At 43.5% G+C, this 18,955-nt stretch overlaps 2 protein-coding genes across 2 annotated transcripts in view; one reads left to right on the forward strand and one right to left on the reverse strand.

The window, feature by feature from the left end:
* The window catches only part of STARD9 (StAR related lipid transfer domain containing 9), a 109,847-nt gene that overhangs the window by 88,760 nt on the left and 2,132 nt on the right, over positions 1 to 18,955 (forward strand). Inside the window, exon 34 of the mRNA XM_081889451.1 lies at positions 11,358 to 11,443. The gene's annotated coding sequence lies outside the window, so the exon portion shown is untranslated. The remainder of the gene's footprint in view (positions 1 to 11,357; positions 11,444 to 18,955) is intronic.
* The window catches only part of CDAN1 (codanin 1), a 30,245-nt gene that overhangs the window by 1,915 nt on the left and 9,375 nt on the right, over positions 1 to 18,955 (reverse strand). The window contains exons 7-27 of the mRNA XM_081889627.1: positions 18,636 to 18,756; positions 18,062 to 18,171; positions 16,501 to 16,590; positions 15,644 to 15,719; positions 15,157 to 15,365; positions 14,426 to 14,537; positions 13,516 to 13,659; positions 11,350 to 11,516; positions 10,501 to 10,582; positions 10,198 to 10,287; positions 9,962 to 10,016; positions 9,063 to 9,196; positions 8,154 to 8,257; positions 6,975 to 7,124; positions 6,549 to 6,612; positions 5,861 to 5,939; positions 4,761 to 4,921; positions 3,679 to 3,786; positions 3,137 to 3,200; positions 2,120 to 2,322; positions 288 to 395 (exon numbers count right to left, since the gene is read on the reverse strand). Coding sequence (XP_081745753.1) covers positions 288 to 395; positions 2,120 to 2,322; positions 3,137 to 3,200; positions 3,679 to 3,786; positions 4,761 to 4,921; positions 5,861 to 5,939; positions 6,549 to 6,612; positions 6,975 to 7,124; positions 8,154 to 8,257; positions 9,063 to 9,196; positions 9,962 to 10,016; positions 10,198 to 10,287; positions 10,501 to 10,582; positions 11,350 to 11,516; positions 13,516 to 13,659; positions 14,426 to 14,537; positions 15,157 to 15,365; positions 15,644 to 15,719; positions 16,501 to 16,590; positions 18,062 to 18,171; positions 18,636 to 18,756 — 2,431 coding nt within the window. The remainder of the gene's footprint in view (positions 1 to 287; positions 396 to 2,119; positions 2,323 to 3,136; positions 3,201 to 3,678; positions 3,787 to 4,760; positions 4,922 to 5,860; positions 5,940 to 6,548; positions 6,613 to 6,974; positions 7,125 to 8,153; positions 8,258 to 9,062; positions 9,197 to 9,961; positions 10,017 to 10,197; positions 10,288 to 10,500; positions 10,583 to 11,349; positions 11,517 to 13,515; positions 13,660 to 14,425; positions 14,538 to 15,156; positions 15,366 to 15,643; positions 15,720 to 16,500; positions 16,591 to 18,061; positions 18,172 to 18,635; positions 18,757 to 18,955) is intronic.

Consider the following 18,955-nt stretch of genomic DNA (forward strand, 5'->3'; position numbering starts at 1 on the left):
TAGTCACTTAGTCAGCAAGGAGTTACATGAGCTCCACCTGTAGCTATCACAGCTGCAGTGGCGTAGCGTGGGGGCGCAGGGGGGGGCCGCACCGGGCGCAACATCTGGGGGTTAGGGTTAGGGGGTGCAAATCCACGGGTTAGGGGGTGCAAATTACTTGCCTTGCCCCGGGTGCTGACAACCCACGCTACACCACTGCACAGCTGGCATAAGGGAAACGAGAAGTAAAGTGTCTTGTGTGTTAACTGTGCTCTGAACCCCCAAAAACCTGAAATGGGCATACTTACTGAAGGCCAAGGCAGTTTCTGGAGGTCATGCAAACAGCACTGTATCTCCGTATCTGCCATTAATCCATGCTCAACAAGACCACGAAGCATGAACAAGAACAAATCCCACTGCAAAAGAAACAGGGAGCATCAGGGCCTCTAAGTAATATGCCAATGAACTTCCTTATGATTAAAATCCTGCTTAAATGAAAATACTGCCTGATACATGAAGGAAACAGTTGCATGAAATCATACACCAGGAACAAGGCTAAGAAAGAAAAGCCACATCTCTCCTGCCCAAAATTGTGAGGGCGATTTCACACCAGAAAGGCACACTGCCTAATCACATTTGCCAACTGATGGTTTCGAAGGGGCAGGACAAGAACGAACCCAGCTGGCAAGGCACAAATGCCATGAAGCTGTCTTGCACGGAAGCCTGCAGCTGTTTCTCCCGCTAGCCAAAAGTTCCAAATTAGATCCTATGCTTTTTCCCTAGATGGGAACGCTACTAATTGGTTATGTGTGTTGACCTTTGGAAGGAATAAAGTGTTCCACCAATAAGATGTTCATCCATCTAAAAGCCTAGAGGTATATCATGCTCCCCACATGAACTCCTGAGGATTCAGAAACTTCCCTGGGACTAGGCACATAAAGATGGAAGAGGCAGAACATACATACATAGGGAGGCAGGATCACCTAGCTTAATTTCTCCAGCACAGCTGGTCTCCATTCCTTATACAACCTTCTCAGTTTGTCCATTTATTTATATTTATTACAGGATTTCTTACCTGCCCTTCACTGTAAACTCCCAGGGCAGGATATAACAGTACAGCCATATGACTTAAAATCTACCTAAGTGAAGAAAAGGCTAGGACTTCAGGAGGGGCTGGATGGGTTTTAGACATAGCGTAAACCAACAGCTGTCCTACAAAGAACTTACATTAAGGAGTAACAAGATTACAGTGTTAAGACAGTTACTGAACATGTCTATTAAGAGTTGTCTATTTGAAACCAAGTATTGTGCCTTGCAACAGTAACCACAAAGCTTTTGAGTGTAACCAAATAACATTCCTGCTTTGTTTTAAAAGTGCTTCATCCTTGTAACATCTTGCTGCCGGTAAATAAGAACGCCACCACAAAGAGTTACTGCTATAAGACCCATCAGAAATGAGGATGTCTGTCATGCCCCTCCCAGGCAAAGTGTCTACCAGTCCCGTCCCACCCCCCCCCCAAAAAAAGAAAGTCAAAAAACTCACAAGGGTTGTCAACCTGGTCGCCAAACGCCTTCACTGGTGCCAACTTGGCAATCCCTGAACAAAATACTTATTTCCACATAAGGTAAATGTAAAGGGACCCCGACCACTAAGTCCAGTCGCAAATGACTCTGGGGTTGTGGCGCTCATCTCGCTTTATTAGCCGAGGGAGCCAGCGTACAGCTTCCAGGTCATGTGGCCAGCATGACTAAGCCGCTTCTGGCGAACCAGAGCAGCGCACGGAAACGCAGTTTACCTTCCCGCCGGAGCACTTGCATTTTGATGTGCTTTCGAACAGATAGGTTGGCAGGAGTTGGGACTGAACAACGGAAGCTCACCCCGTCACGGGGATTCGAACTGCCGACCTTCTGATTGGAAAGCCCTAGGCTCTGTGGTTTAGACCACAACGCCCCCCGCATTTCCACATACTTTTACCTATATCTCTCACTGGCATCCTTGCAGAAATAGTATGTGACAACTTTACTCTTTCACTAAACAGTGAAAACCAAGCACTCCCAAGTCTTAGGTACGATTATGCCAAATGTAAGGAACACAAGGAGGTTTAGCAAGTGGCTCTGAAAGCACTCAGAAGCCCCCCACCTTGTCCTGTTTGTTTTCCGCAAGGTAGGCAGCATTTTTCCTACTGAAGATCAGCTGCAAGGGTACAGGTGCCTCAAAGTCTTCTTTCCAGATGGAGAACAGGGACTTCAGAAGACTAGAGATGAAGCGGTTCTTTGCTTGCTGCTGCTCCTGCTTCTTTGGGGCTGGGAAGGTCAGCCCATGGATAGGAACACGATCTGAAACTAGAAGCAACTGAGATAGAAATGCTGGACTTACTCATGTGAGTTATTTTTAATTCTGAAAAAGTGACATCATACCATGATGGAGGCAACTCTTTCCATCCACGCAAGAGGAGAAGGGCTTCAGGAACCTCCAGGGTATGGGGTGAGCCCGCTCGGTTTAGGAGGCCTTCACAGCTAACAAATGAACTCAGCTTCCCCAAATACTACTGTGGGATCATGCCTGGACCCTGCGATCATCATGTGAGGCCCTTCTTCGTGTGCCTCATCCATGAGAGGTCTAGAGGGTGGCAACACAGGCCTTTTCTCTTGTGGCTTCCCATTTGTGGAATTCTCTCTCCAGGGAGGCTCACCTGGTGCCTTTGTTGCTAATTAAACAATCTATGGACTGACTATACTTGTTATAGTTTATTACTATAGTACAATGGACGCTCAAGTTGCGCACGTGATCCGTGCAGGAAGCACATTTGCAACCCGCAGTGTGCACGCACGGGTTGCAATTTGGCGCTTCTGCGCATGCGCGAAGTGCGATTTAGCACTTCTGTGCATGCGCAAGCACCGAAACCCAGAAGTAACCCGTTCCGGTGCGCAACCCAAAGTTGTGCTACCTGAAGCGTCTGTAACCTGAGGTATGATTGTATTTTTGTGTTTTTATATTGTAAACCAGATGATTCTCGGATAGAGGGGTATAGAAAATAAATACATAAGCAAGCAAGCCTTGACAGTTTGACCATTCAGGACAGCCACTCCTCCAAAATGAGACGGTCTAATTAAGATCGAAGGGAAGAGGAACAGGGATAAGAATTACAGCTCTTACCTAGAAGGGAGGCCAGCTCTACTGTGCACTTGGCCAGTTGCTGCTCTGACGCTGCACATATGAACTGAAAAACACAAAGCTGAAAACTGACTACGAAGAAATGCTTTCACAGGTACAGAGAATGCATCTGAAGCTGCTGTCTTATCAAACACTTTGCATTTTGTGTATTCAAGTATTGCAAGCAATTACGAAGACATGCACAGCTATGGCTTTATATACAGGCCAGCAGGCGCTTTGAGTCTTTCCCAGTGGATAAAAGGGGGAAAGCTGTTAACTAATATATGTATGTGCCCTTCATATGATTTACAAGCAAATTCCCTAACAAGTAAACCTTAGGAGGGCAGTTTAATTTAGAAATTCTCGCATACACATAAACCATAAGTTAATTAGGAAAATGAAAACAACTGCTGAACCTAGTACATATATTAACACTGCTCCTCCACCCTCCCCTCCCTCCCTCCCTCCCTCCCTCTCTCTCCATCTCCACTGCCAATAAAAGGCTACGTCAGAAATAATTCTGCAAGTAATGCACTCATTTCTACCTTTCTGCATCCAAGGGTCTGGCTCAACCTTCCCAACAAATTTTCCAAATCGACAAACTGGATTGCTTCATCCTCATTCCTTGGGCCGACAGCAAGGCACAGCACATCCTAGATATAACAGCATTTGTGACTCAGAATGCACGTATATGTTCTGGAATCCTAGAGAGCTCTGCTAACCATATAGAAAAGACAAAATATCACAGTGAAGCCTGAGAAATGGCAAGGAAGGCAGCACAGGGCTGGGCTATCCCACCCATTTCCCCATCAAATAAGCCTCCTTGTAGACAAGGATGCTCAGAAATATGTCACATAGTAAAAGCTTGGGGTGGGAGAGTGGTAGCTTTTGCCATCAAACAAATTACTAATGGGAGCAGGTTACCTAAAGCAGAACCTCCATAGACTGGATCCTTATCAGGACTGGCCTTACAAGCCAAATTGGGTGGTGCCACCTACCTGTTAAGTCACGTGACATCACCAATGACATCACATGATTGACAGGCAGGCAGCAACCACCCAGCTCTCAAAATGTGTGAGGTTTCCAAGTGCCCAACAGCCAGCTGGGAACCTGTTGTAGCTTCAAAGCTGCTTTGCCCTGGCAGCCACCTCCAGGGTGGCAGCTCCTTTGAGGTTTTTTGCAAAGGACTTTCAGATGAAACACCCACACCTGTTTCAGCCTCTGAGGAAAATGGCTGGAAGTTCCCTACCACGACCTAAAAGAGATCCCCTCCCAGGCCCAGATGATCTTCGGAGGCCCTACTTTGTCAGCACCCACAAAGGTGTCACAGGCAGCTGCTGAGGAGAGGGCCTTTTGGGTGGTGACACCCCAGTTGGTGAATGCTCTCACCTGAGAGGCTCGCCTAGCCTGCCTGCCTCTGCAATTTTTTTGGTGCCAAGTGAAAACCTTTTTATTTTTATCTAAAATCTGTTTATTTAATTTCTAAGCTGTACTGCATTGTTTATTTCACGATTATAATGTTACTGTAAACCACCCAGAGAATTTTGTCATGGGAAGCATATAAATATTGTTAATAAATAGCCAAAATAAAAACACAGGTTAAGAGGAGAGAGCAGCGGATTCATACCTTGATTTCGTTTATGATCTGCGAGGGGAATGCCGCCTGATGCTGACAGCCTGGGGAGCACCCCTTCTTCTTCTGCGCAGCTTCGCTAGTACTAGGCAGAGAAAGTGCCTGTGTTTTCAGCATGCGGCTGAACGTGGCCTTCACTTCTCTCTTAATCAAGGCTGTAAAAGGAACCAAAACATACACTCGCTTTCACACACAGGACACTGAAAACCGGGCACCCATTACATGATATAGAGCCACTTCTCCGCACCAGCCTTATGTGGTTCCTCCTTTTATATCAGCATTCATATGGCAGTTCACCTCTGCAAAGTTCAAGCAGCATAATCTGAACAAGAGAGGGCAGCCTTTCTGGGTTACTCTCAGGGGTAATCTGTCAGGGGCTGGAAGGCAGCAAAACAGGGCCACTTGTTTCAGTTATTTCTATTACCCGCCTCTCATTCACTTCCCTGCCAGCAGGCTGCCAGCAAGAGACAGATCCCTTTCGCAAGAGTTCTGAATTCGGCCTGGAAACAACCATGGAGCCAATGAAGTGGTTTCAGTAGTGGAGTAACATGCTCCCCACCCCCAGCTCCAGTTAGCATTCTTGCTGCCACACTTTGAACAAGTTTCCAGACCCTTTCAGAGGCAGCCCCATGTAGAGTGTGTTGCAGTAGCTCATATGCGATGTATCTAAAGCAGTGTTTCCCAACTGGTGGTCTGTAGACTTTCGGTTGCATGCTGATAGCCACCCAGGGGAGTCTGTGGCATGAACCCATCAGCTATGTGGGACATCCCATGGGGGGGGAGCATTCACACGGGTCACATGACTCATGCAGGAGCAATGTCCAGAAGATGCACATCCCAGTTTTGTGCTGGGACACGTTGGAGGGTATGGTAGCACCATTCACACAACAAAACATTTTCAAAAGTAGGAGGTCCATGGCTTGGCTTTTGAAAAACGAGGTCCAAAGTACTTAAGATAACTGGGAATCATAGATCTGCCTCTTTCAGAAACAGACGCAGTTGGCACACCCACTTATACTGGGGAAAGGTCTTTTTTGCCACAGCCACCAAATGGCACCTGGGGTAAAGCACGTAGAAACAGTGGAAAAGCCTACCTGTGATGTTGGTGGTGAGCCAAGTGCAGGCCTTCTCGGTAGCTAGTCCCACCGCAATATTTGCTGCACAGCTCAAAACCTTGGATGGAAGAGCAGGTGAGATTTATAGTTATTTCCATTGATTACATTCAAGGCTGTGAATACACTATCAACAACAGTCACAAGAAATCAATACAAAGCTGCAGCGAGCACAAGAAATCAGATGGAAAATTAGCCTCAAATGAAAATCGAGGGACTGATTTTTGTCTCTCACCATCCTCCTGAAACGATAAATGGGAATTGGCTTCGGCTCCTCCAACTGCCGCTAAAAGGTTGATTAAGAGGAATATAAAGCAACTGTTCCTTGAACGGCCCAATATGGCAAATGGAACATTTTATTTTGTAGCTGGAAAAAATGCAGAGGAGCATTACTTGGGCCTTAAGAGCTAGAAACTGTCACACCTCCTTTTAACATGACTGACTGAATGAGGATGTTGAGATTTTAGAAACAGCTTTAATGTTTCAAATGCTTGTTCGTTTTAGCAAAAAGGCCTGGCTATTTTAGATGATCACGAGGTTCAGAAGTTTTTGGCTTCTTGCCATTTTTAAGTCACTGTGTAAAAAAAAAAAAGAGCACAATTTTCCAATGTAGAAAAAGCAAAAAGAAAGCATCAAAAAAAAAAGGACAAGTATCCTAAAATATACATACTGCTGCAGATGTCTCTTCTGGCAGCAAGATTTTCACAGCCTCAGGGGCCTTCTTCCTGCAAAATCTGTAGATGTACATAGGCATTATAAAAAGCACCGCCTGAAACATTATATGTAAGACATAATATTAGAAAATCTGTATTTTTCGTCCCCCCAGGGATGCAGCCCAAATATGAATTCAAATGGATTCAAATTGCTGGGAGTAACTGAAAGCAGAACAGTTTCCTACTCAGCTCCCTCTAAATTTGGGTACCTACATCTGAAAGCCAGAGGGGAAACTGAGCCAACCTGTCAGTAGTTATCCTGGCTGATACCAAGGTGAGAACTGAAGTGACCACATACTGGGCGCAGTCTCAGTGTGACAGCCCAGGACAGCAGCATGACCACAAGGGAAGATCTATTATGTCACCCAGCTGTTGTTCCTTACTCTTTGCCTTGAATAAGAGCCTGTGCCCCTTCTTCATACAGCTGAGAACACACTTCATCCAGCAGTTTGTCGTAATTGCCAACTTCCGCCTTCACTTTGTCCTGTAACATGACTCTGGCTCTTTTCACCAGCTCTGCTACCAGAGTTGCCCTGCAAAAGCCAATAGTAATAGCACAATAATTAAAAAAAAACAACCAAAATATATCCTGAGGAATTACAGGTTCAGAATTTACATCCTGAATCAGGTTTGCAGGAAAGCCTTCTATTAATGGTTTGGATACCACAGGAAACTATGGTTTAACCTGCGTCTGCTGTGAACCTAGGTGCATGAGAGGGAGGCGCTCTTGAGCTTCTCACTGCCAATCCAAAAAAACAGGGTTTGTTGCCCTAGAAACATAATGTTGTGTGTGCCAATCTTAACATTTTCCTGTTGTTTATTACTGTAGGTCATGGCATAACTCTATATAAAATATAAGTGAGACCATGTGGATAAAGCTACAATATAAGCAGGCAGCAATCACACATGCACAACCTGATCAAAAGAGCCTAAAGTGTGTGTGTTACATTTGCCACAGAACTCACACTAAAAGTGAATTAAGATGGGGAAGCATTACAAAAAAAGACAACAAATGAGAACAAACCCAAAGGAGCTTAAAAGCAATGTACTGGAGATTTAAAAGAGTAGGAAAATAAAAGGGTCTTTGCCAGGCTCCCGGGCCAGCCGATTGGCTGCAAAGGGAGATGACGTGTCCGAGGATTCCCCGATCTCGCGGGGGCTGCAAACCAGCCCCCGCGCATGAAGCCCACAACCCCACCTCCTCTCCAGCTCGGAAGTGGCTTTGCAGAAAGGAGCCAAGCGAGCTTCTGTAGTGAGGTGAGCACAAAGAAGGCTTAGCACTTACATTTAATAATAAAACCAGTTGATGATCTCACTCAATATTTCTTACATTTCACAATTCACCATCACCATTTGCTCTACTGACAAATTTCACAACAACAATATAAGGGATGCACAAGACTAAGAGACGTATCAGTAAAACCCACAGGCATGTCCTTGCATCATTTAAAAGCTGCAGGCTTATATGATTAATACAAGGGGGAAAGATCTTTCGAAGTAAATTCTCCCCACCAGACCATTTATGAAGTCCAGCAGGTTACAGGTGCCTTTCCTGCCCTTACTTGATGTGCTTGACACAGTTGGATCCGATTCTCTCTGCCACAAATTCTACAGTTCTCCGCAGAGATGGGGGCTGATTGTGGAAGAAGGCTTGTTCCAGCTCTGCCTGTTAAAAACAGGAAGAACAAGAATCCTAAGGAAACCAAAGCATTCTACATGAAGCATTGCCCCCCCCCCCAACACAAGCCATTCCTAAAGTATATCTGAATGCTTTGATGGTTTATTCTATTTGATTGGCATTTTTTAAATTTAAGGGTGGTATCCAACTAAATTTTATTCAGAGCATACCCACTGAAATGAGTGGACATAATCAATCAATTTCAGTGGGTCAACTCTGAGTAAAAGTTAGTTGAACGCCACTACCCTTGGAACAAAACATCAAAAAACTGCATTCCAAATAATGTCCCATAAATGGGGAGGAACCAGAGACAAATATAAAAAGAAGCATGTTGAATTTTCAATCGACTGGCCTACCTTCAAAATAAAGACTTTTTAATGCTTGCATAGGATTTATTTCATGAAATTTATATACTGCTTAATTGTAGAAAAACAAACAAACCCACCAAAGCAGTTTCTTTAGCATTTCATAAGCTTGGCAGCAAATTCAGGTGTTTCCTAACTCTGTTCCCTAATTCCCCTTCCCATTTCTTTATTTAGCTAGGGGTCAATTACCTCTTGCATGCTTGCAATTCACACAAAATTAGTGGCATAGGGTATATGGCTACTTCTTGCACAGCTCCACTTAAAAAAAAAAATCAAAGTGCAAGTTGAGAAATTCCTCCCTGAAAAAAATCCAGCCTTGCCCAACTTGCTGCCTTACAGATCTTGCTGGACTCCATCTCTAATCATCCCAAGCCAACAGAACCAATGGTCAAAGATGATGGGAGCGGCAGCCCCAAAACACCTCTCACCTGAAGCTTCTGCTGTGTGATGGGAGGCTTTTGAACCAAGGTCTCAGCAGCAGTCGGAGTTATTTTCCTGACATAACCACCATTCTTTCCTCCGCTTCCCAACACAAAAGACGACAGCAGTTTCCTCAACTCACCTAGAGCAGAAGGACACACGGATTACAAGACAGATATCTGAACACTCTGGTTTTTAAAAATCAATCTGATTGACAATTTTAAAATTTAGGGGTGATATCCAACTTTTATTCAGGTCAGACACAATGAAATGAGTGAAATATAATTAAATCCAGGAAGAGTTGGAGACAGAAAATTGCAGAGAAGTGTATGAGACTGAACACTGGAGAAAAAAGCAGCCATGATCCCAACTACACTTGAGTAGGAGCTCAGAATCATAAGCAGTTCGGGATGCTATTCACGGTGAATGGAAAAGCAAGGACAAATCACCAAATAGTATTTCCACAGGTCACAACCCCCTAATCTGTGAGCCCAGTTTAAGTGTCATACTGAAACACACACAAAAACTTTTTAACAGATAATTGTAACTCAATTTTGGAGTAGGAAGCTCAACGTTTTATCCCTAGACGTTCTTTCCAGTGCCAGGCAAAGGAGAGATTCCAGATTTCTCAAGCAGCATATTGTTTCTGACACAGGACATACAGTGGTACCTCGGGTTACATATGCTTCAGGTTACAGATTCCGCTAACCCAGAAATAGTACCTCGGGTTAAGAACTTTGCTTCAGGATGAGAACAGAAATCATGCTCCAGCGGTGCAACAGCAGCAGGAGGCCCCATTAGCTAAAGTGGTGCTTCAGGTTAAGAACAGTTTCAGGTTAAGAATGGACCTCCGGAATGAATTAAGTACTTAACCTGAGGTACCACTGTACTTTGATAAATGACTTACCAAGATATGGGCAGCAGGTATAAAGTAACTGCTGATCCACCACAGGCACAGAATCCTAAGGGGAAAAGAACAAACAACAGATTGATTCCTTTCAGAAGCACTAGATAAGTGCACAGAAGCCCAGAGACTGCTCTTTATTCTTCAGGTCACTCTTAGGCTTCGCGTGTCTTAAACAAATAACGTTACAGTTGCTCTCTTTCAATCACACCCGCCGACACTCATCGACGTAAGTTTACCAGAGCTTGAACTGTTGCTGCAGAGTCTGTTGCCAGTTCTTCTGATCTCACTTCGCCCGCAAAGAACAGATTCCCTGGGACAGTAGGCACCTGGAAGACAAGCCCCAAATAGTTAATCCTCCAAGGAGGGCAGAGCGAAGCAAAAATTCAGCTTCACATACAGGAGTGGATGAATGGTTACATGGGTGAAACACTTAAAAGGCTTAAGGAAAGTACAGTAAGAAAAGTTTTACTTGACAATTTCTACAGGGCTTGTTTAGTTTTTTCAAAGGTACAATGTTTGTTACAATCACTCATCCGTACATGAAAAAGCCATCCCAAAATGGCAAGGATCAGCAGCTTGTTCAGGAAACACATCTCTTTATTTTCAGAAATCAGCAGGTATCTGCAACAAAAGGTTAGAGAATAGAGAACAATAAACTTCTAAGGTTTTATCAGTTATACCACCTCTGCATTTCTCCCTTTTTCAAGTTTCTTTTGCTGTGCTCTCTCATTTCCCTTGCATATTAAAACTCTGGCCCCAGCAGCAAACCCATAAACAAGATATGTGCTAGTGTAAGCATTGTTCCTATTTCCCTCCATTATTCATGAAGCCTGGAAACATACAACAAACCTTGGCTTACCGTGATATGTCAACCAGTGTGTGTGGTTTGTTTCTCCCATGGTAAGAGTCATGACTCATGGTTTGTTGCTCCTGGCTCCATGAACAAAGGAACAAAATGGGGGCAATTCAGAAGAATGCACTAGCGTGCTGCTTGTTCACTATAAGCTATGGTTTATGGTTAACTGTACAACACAACTACCATTTGAAATGCACTACTGGAAAAAAATTGACTTTCAACTTCTTCATTTGTTTCTGCAAATATTGAGATGTAATGGAAGGATGTGAACATTTGCAGCTGGAAGAATGTTATATATTTCAAGTCATCAGTGGAGCGTTCCTATATTGTGGTAATTACATATTTAACTCTGTGCTATAAATTTCTTGGTATATACTGTAAAAGAAAGCTTTGAGTTGTTTCTCTAGACCCAGAAATTGTTAATGAGTACAATAAAAGCTTTACTAAGAAGCCAATGTCCTACCCTCACAAGAATTTAGGTCCTTGATGCAGATCTCAATTAAGATGCAAATATTTCTTTCCAACCTCTTACCTGTACAGCTGCAAGAGGAGAGAAAATATCTTCCCATAGTAGTCCAGAAATGGGGCGATATGATCCATAAGGGAAAGGAACTCTACAACCCAAGGTACAGTCAAGACCGTGCATCGTTTCTGTATTGATTGCCTAAGCAGCTTCAATATATCCAGCACAGGATGGGTCTTAAGGGAAAACATTAGGAAAATGTTAACTTTAATTCCTTGTCAGCACACATTACTTACTATCATGGGCAACCACCAGAGTGTTTGATGATGAAACACCAAAAAGTAGGAAAGGGAAATAAACATATCCAACTCCTCTTTCATTTCTTTCCCTCTACTGGGTTCTCTTTCCTTCACCACTAAGAGGAAAACTCTTTCCTTGGCTAATTTGTGTGAACAGAACACTCTCCTCTTGCAGAGATGGAGGTGAGCCGTAAGTACACAAGCACCTGGGCTTATTATTCAGGTCTTGTTGCATCTTCCTTTGTATACTTTTTAATTTGGCAAAGAAAGGGGGGTGTTTTTAGCTAACATCACTCAGACCAGCTAGTTAAGTTCCGAGCTCAAAAAACAGTTTTTGTGGGGAAGTGGGGCAGGGGAGACAGAAAGACACAAGGGTGCAATCAGTTTCACATATCAAGGAAAGGTATCAGAGTAGTATCTTAGAGAGACCCAATATATTTTGGCACATGAAGCCTATTCAAATCCAGCAATCTTAAGTCACTCATCTGGCTAAACTGTATTTCAAATGGTTCTACCCTCCCCTATGACCCTGGAGTGAAAGGCAGGTAATAAATTGACATGAGCCAACAGTGTGACGCGGCAGCTAAAAAAGCCAATGCAATTATGGGCTGCATCAATAGGAGTATAGCATCTAGATCAAGGGAAGTAATAGTGCCACTGTATTCTGCTCTGGTCAGACCTCACCTGGAGTACTGTGTCCAGTTCTGGGCACCACAGTTCAAGAAGGACACCGACAAACTGGAACGTGTCCAGAGGAGGGCAACCAAAATGGTCAAAGGCCTGGAAACGATGCCTTATGAGGACCGGCTAAGGGAGCTGGGCATGTTTAGCCTTGAGAAGAGGAGGTTAAGGGGTGATATGATTGCCATGTTCAAATATATAAAAGGATGTCACATAGAGGAGGGAGAAAGGTTGTTTTCTGCTGCTCCAGAGAAGCGGACACAGAGCAATGGATCCAAACTACAAGAAAGAAGATTCCACCTAAACATTAGGAAGAGCTTCCTGACAGTAAGAGCTGTTCGACAGTGGAATTTGCTGCCAAGAAGGTGTGGACCTTCTTTGGAGGTCTTTAAGCAGAGGCTTGACAACCATATGTCAGGAGTGCTCTGATGGTGTTTCCTGCTTGGCAGGGGGTTGGACTCAATGGCCCTTGTGGTCTCTTCCAACTCTATGATTCTATGATTCTATGAAATTGAAATAATAATAACCACCCCTCACGCTTTCCACATTCAGCTGGCACACTGACAAACCGCACAGCACAATCTGATGCCAAGAGACCCAGTGCAGTTTAGCAACAAGAGTGTTGGACTTCGACGTGAGCGGGTGGGGAGGCATGAATCTAGTTACCAATATAACTGCAAATAATGGTCCATGGAGACTATTCCAGAGGAGTAGTTTGTACAGTGTACTGAATTAGTTATTGGCATTATGGGTTACTCGTTTGGAGCATCCCTGTATCAGAGGTCTACATCAAAAAGGATGCTTTCTGCAAACATGCAAGCTTCTGATGCAACTGTGTTCACCAATAAATGAAACACTTCCCCTTCCTTCCATATCAAGAGTGTCGTTAATTCGTATGGCTGTACCGCATGAGTAACTCAATCTTCCCTCAGTTTATAGCAGCAACACAAGCAGCATCATTGAAACAATAATAGTGCACAGCAGGGGGAACCTGCAGCCCTCTCTAGATGTTGTTGAACAGCTCTCAGCATCCTCTCAGCCTCATGGGAGCTGTGACTCCCCAACAACATCTGCAGGACCACAGGACCCCATCCAACCCCATACTGGAGGTTGCTTAACTAGGAAAGGAGTTTTAACAGCAAGTATCTACCACCTCAGGAGGAGCCCAGAGGCTCCTCTAATGAAATGCCTGCACATCTCTCTGATAATAACAAAATTAAATACTTCTGTTAGGTAAATGTGGCTGGTTACGCACTTGGTTTCTTAACATCACTGCAGATTCTAGCAAGTCTCCAGTTGCTGGTTCCGATGTGTGATAAGGCAGGAAGACAAGGAAACCAAAAAACTTTGCCAGGAGTCGGAGGCTCATGAGGACAGCAGCAAAACGCTTCTTTTCATCCTGCAGTGGAAAGAAAAGCCAGACATATTATAGTCACAGATAACAGCAGCAATGCCTAACGTTTTGAATGCTCACAACAAACCTGTAAGTTAAGTCTTATGTTCCCACTTTGGTGGTTCGTTTATTATTATATTTTGTGGGGTGTGCAGCAAGGACAGGACTATCCAAATCAGAGACAAATCAGCATGGTGGTAGCAGTCGCAGGTCTACCTAGGACAACTGGGGCTCATCAGAGAACGCTACTGTCTTCTATATACTTGCACTGTATTGGAAAAGGAGTGGGATGGGGCTTACACTGCAGCTACCACCCAGGCTTTCTACTGTTGCTCCACCACTTGGATGGGGGTGGGTGGTTTTGGAGGAGGAATGATGGAGGAGTTGAGGCAGGGGGGACATCACAGGAGAGAAAGACCGTGTGAAGGACAGACCCCTCTTTTCAGAAAGGACAATGCAGGACAGAAGGGAGGAGCAACAAAAAGAGGAGTAAAGGAGACCCACACTAGAACAGCAACATGTTATTAAAGACAAATAGACAAAGAAAGACAAACAAACCTGAACTGGAAGACACACACAGGGTGTGAAGTGAGTAGCACTCCCAATGAATGCCCCAAACTAACCATGAAACCAATAGAGACAGAAAGGTTGGGGGGGGGGGGAGAGAGAGCCATGAGCCAAATTCCTCCTTTCCAAGCAGTAGGAGAGATCATAACGAACATGGTCACCTCTGAAGCTCAACTGTGAATGGCTGTTTCTATGCAATACACACCTGCTCATCCATTGCTTCTCCATCACTGGGTTCATGTTCCACCAAGGCAAGGCCATCCAGCTCAAGTATTTGCAGGCTCAGGCTATCCATAAGGTGCTGATTAAATTGATAACTTAACCAAAAAAAAGATAATGAACTCTTTAGGGAGAACAACTTAATTTCAGCAAAGAGTGTAATCTCTTAAGCGACCACAGCAGCATTTGAGAATGGTTACTACAACGCAAGTTTAAAATCAGATTAATTCCTACCAAACCCCTCACGTGCTGGTAGTCGGCACTGCTGCAAACACTGCCAAACACTCCTTGGTGAAGCCCACATAATGTCATTCTAGCACCAGGCAAAGACCTTATTCTTTTCCAAAGCCTTTTCATGTAAACCGTTTTCTTTCTGCAATGATCTTATGCTCATCTGTTTAGGTTATGGATCCAGCTAGTAAACAATGTATGCTTTACTGTGAATGTGCTGATTTCAACTGCTTTGTCCCTCCTTGCTAACACATAGGAGAAACACAATCCTGGGCTTAGCATGATGTCCAGACATGGTTTGCTTCGCTCCAAAGAAACCAAGAACACAAAGTCAAGATTAGTATGTTTATCATAAACTAACCATGGTTTACTGTGACACTGAACAAGGCCATTGAATTATTTCATTTAGGAATCCCAGCCACCACCATACAGCCGGGGTCACTCACCCAGACACATCCTAGACAGAAATAGCAGTAAGTATCTAACCTTCCTGCACTGAGGATGAAGTCCCTGAAGAACTGCTGGCATCCAGGGAAGGAGGGAGGTGGGCAAGGCCCTCGGATGCTCTGAGGGACAAGGAATCTCTCTTGCAGCCTTTTCAAGCGGCTCAGATTATCGGAACCCAGCATGTTAAGGACATCCTGGTCTGGGGTGTCTCCCCAACTTGTACCACCACCAACTGGACCTTTACACATCTATGGCATAGAGGAGGGAGCAGGAAGAAAAGAGAGGTCAAATTTGTGAGCTGTGCTCACTTTGACTCTGTGATCTGATTATGAATACAAGGAGTCTCTACAGCCCAAACCATAAACTGTTAGGTGGACGAACCTCAGACTAACTGAGGAAATTAGATTACAAATTAATTATGCATTCAATGAACAAGTATTTTCACCTATTAGATATGAACTGAAGAAAAGTTTTACTTGCAAAATATACTCTTTTTTTTCATTATGGGAAGCGAGCGTTTCTTTACCTGAAGAAGCTGCTTCTGAAAGAGCCTGGCAAAATGGCTGTAGTTGCAAGCAGCAGAGAGGTGAGCCATCATGACCCTGTGAAACCAGAAACAAATTAATGGTGCTACAAAGAAAAATAAGGAAAAGATTATTCTCTATGCGGATATATAGAAGACAGCAAATGTCTGGGGGGCTTAAATGTTTTAAAAGTAATTATGAAAATACTATTCTGAAAAAGTTTTATGTGAACTGAGAATTCTCCCCTTTGTGAAACTAAGTAGCTTTCTGTAGAATTAGTTTTTGTTGCTAAATTGGGTTGCTAAATGTTCATTACCAGTAATACTCTCTTGTAACTCTTGTCTTTCAGAATTAAATGCAACCTGTGTGTTGGCACTCAAAGACATTTGTATCTTCAACTTATCTTGGAATGTTTACCCCTCTTTTGGCGGGGGGGGGGGGGGAGAAAGGGTGGTAATTAAATTACAGTCTTTGAAGACCCCATTATATCAAAACAAATAAATAAATTTCTTATTTAGTGTAAGAACTAAAAAAAAATTAAACTGAGGTTTTCTTTTGTCCAAAGTAATGGTTACAAGTTTATTAGGTAACAGGGGTGTCATGGTCTTAGGACCACATGCAAGTCTGTTTTGCAACGTGTCCCAGCATACCACTGGATCTAATATTATGGATCTAATCCATAATATTGAACCAAGTATACCATCAGAGGCAACTTCTAACTGTTGCAAACTGTGCTTTAAAAACAATCCTCCCGATGGAACGTGGTGAACAACTGCTCAGTGGAGGACCAAACTAGACATCAGCAGCGAGCAGCACTCTTTACCAAGTCTTGTTAAATTTACGGACCAAAGATTCCTACCTGATCCTGTCTCCCAGACACTTCTCAAAGTCCCAGCCTGTATTTTCACAGTTGTCTTCCCATTCGCGCAGCAACTCGTAGAAAATATCTCTATTGAGCAAGGCAAACATGTTAGCTTCAAAATCCAAAATCATAGTCATCAGATGTACTATCAGCATACAAAAATGGGGCCATGTTATTCTGCTTATGCACAAGCACCACAGTTCTGACAAAGCTTTGGGTGGAATTCAGTGTCGCATTAAGTTGACTGTTCTGTCAGCACAAGCGTTTTTGCTTGTCAAACAGAACCATCTTCCCTCTCCTCCTCCTGCCTGCTGTTCTAGGGGTCCCTCCCAAGCTGACTTAGGAAGGTCACTCGAAAGGGGGGGGGGTTGAGAGAGAGGCAGGAAAGGATCCTTTGTGCAACCAGGACTGGCTTCTGCTAGCAGAACAAATTAGTTGAATCTGCCCCTTTGACAATACAAGACGCATTTTCATTCCAAAGCCGACAATTGACAAATATCCCCCTAGTTAAAAAATAGTTCGAGAATAAAGACCAAAGAACCTAGCAAGCAAACCTACAGCTGAACCCTAGATATGTCTACTCAGAAGTAAGTCCCACTGAGTTCACTGAGGCTTAATCCCAGGCAGGTGGGCTTAGGCTTGCGGCCTTAAGCTGCTATCTTAAAAGAAAAAGAAGAAGAGGAGTTTGGATTTGATATCCCACTTTATCACCACCCGAAGGAGTCTCAAAGCGGCTAACATTCTCCTTTCCCTTCCTCCCCCACAACAAACACTCTGTGAGGTGAGTGGGGCTGAGAGACTTCAGAGAAGTGTGACTGGCCCAAGGTCACCCAGCAGCTGCATGTGGAGGAGCGGAGACACGAACCCGGTTCCCCAGATTACGAGACTACCGCTCTTAACCACTACACCACACTGGCACAAATACTCAGTAGAAAACTCCATTTAAATAAATTCAAACAACACATTATATGGAAAGTACTTTAAACAGAAGGTGGGCATAGGGAGAGCCGAGGAGGCCATATCTTCTACTACTTTTGACCTGAGAAAGCCAAATGAGTTTGTTCCAGCTACAGGGAACCCCTCTTGCTAATTTCTGCATTTCTGAACTACATTAATCAGCCTTGCATTTAACAATTTCCCAGGAATCCCATACAGTTGGGTAAGCTGACCAACTTCCTCCACAGCTAGCATGGAAACCAGGTGGGCTAGACAGAGTACTCCAGATATTGTTCACTTGGTAGAAGGTGTATTTATTATTTATTATTACTCTGTTTTTCTACGCCACTAGCTTCTTAGCAGGCTAGTAAGAAATTCTGCCAATGAATGTGTTTTGTGGGCTTATTCAAAAGGCTGACATTAACATCCAGACACTTGTTCCTGGTTTCATAAAACATAATTTATGAAGCTTGGGAGGAAATGTCCAAACCAGGCCTGTGGCTTTGGATAACTGATATAGAGTCTTGACAGCTACTCTATTCTCTGATGCATGTTCAATAAACTAAGACAACTGACAAATTGTACATTTTGACAAAATCCCATGATAAAAAACAGAGGATACCTTTGTTTCTTAAACACATGAAATGCCTTATCACTGGAAAAGTTAGACCGGTTGTCTGTTTCTGGCTGAAAGGAAACTGACTGTATGCTTGAAGGCAGCAGCAGGGAGACCTGTTCAATATACAAAATAATGTGTAAGTGTAATACATTCCTCCTAATTTAACATACTTTTCACCATAAACACAAACAAGGAGGTTGGAATTACAACTTGTTCTTTCCGTCCGTTGCTACAGCTTAAAAGTCTTAATGATCTTAATGGTGTAACATGTACTAACTTGCCGGTTTGCAATAGATCAACATTTTCTAACCCACCAGATGCAAGTCAGTCTCATTATCTCACTCTGTTTTTTGTTTTGGTCACAGTGCTAGATATAGTATTTTCACTCCTCATTTAATTACAGCTGCATAGGAAGCTTCTACATAGTGTATACCGAAAGAACTAATCTGTTTCTAGAAGAGGATGGAATACTGCAGATACCATAATAGTGGGGAGGACACTGAGTAAAAACAGTTTCAATAACTGTTGGGAGGACCTTGATTTCACACTGTTCTTCTAGAACATGCTTAGTTTTTACCTTTGCTGTGCTGTTTTCATAGACTGCCATAAGCCTCTCATGCAAGTCAGGGGAAAAAGATGTGATCCTGTCATTCTCAGCCAAGAGCTTCAGTGTTCCTTTCTCTAAATGTGATATAATTCTGCCAAGAAAAACAACAAAAAGTAAAGGAACACTCCACTATATTGTTTAGATTTGATCTTTCAGTTAAAGCCTATTCCACTGGATTCCTAATCTCTAATACCCATTGATAAAAGCCAACATATATACTAAAGTCATTAGAGAAGGAAGTTCCCGGATTTCTTTTAGTTTTGATGGCACTAGAAGCAAAAACAGCATCT

Source organism: Podarcis melisellensis (assembly GCF_964234715.1).
Source record: "Podarcis melisellensis genome assembly, chromosome: 1".
NCBI lineage: Eukaryota > Metazoa > Chordata > Lepidosauria > Squamata > Lacertidae > Podarcis > Podarcis melisellensis.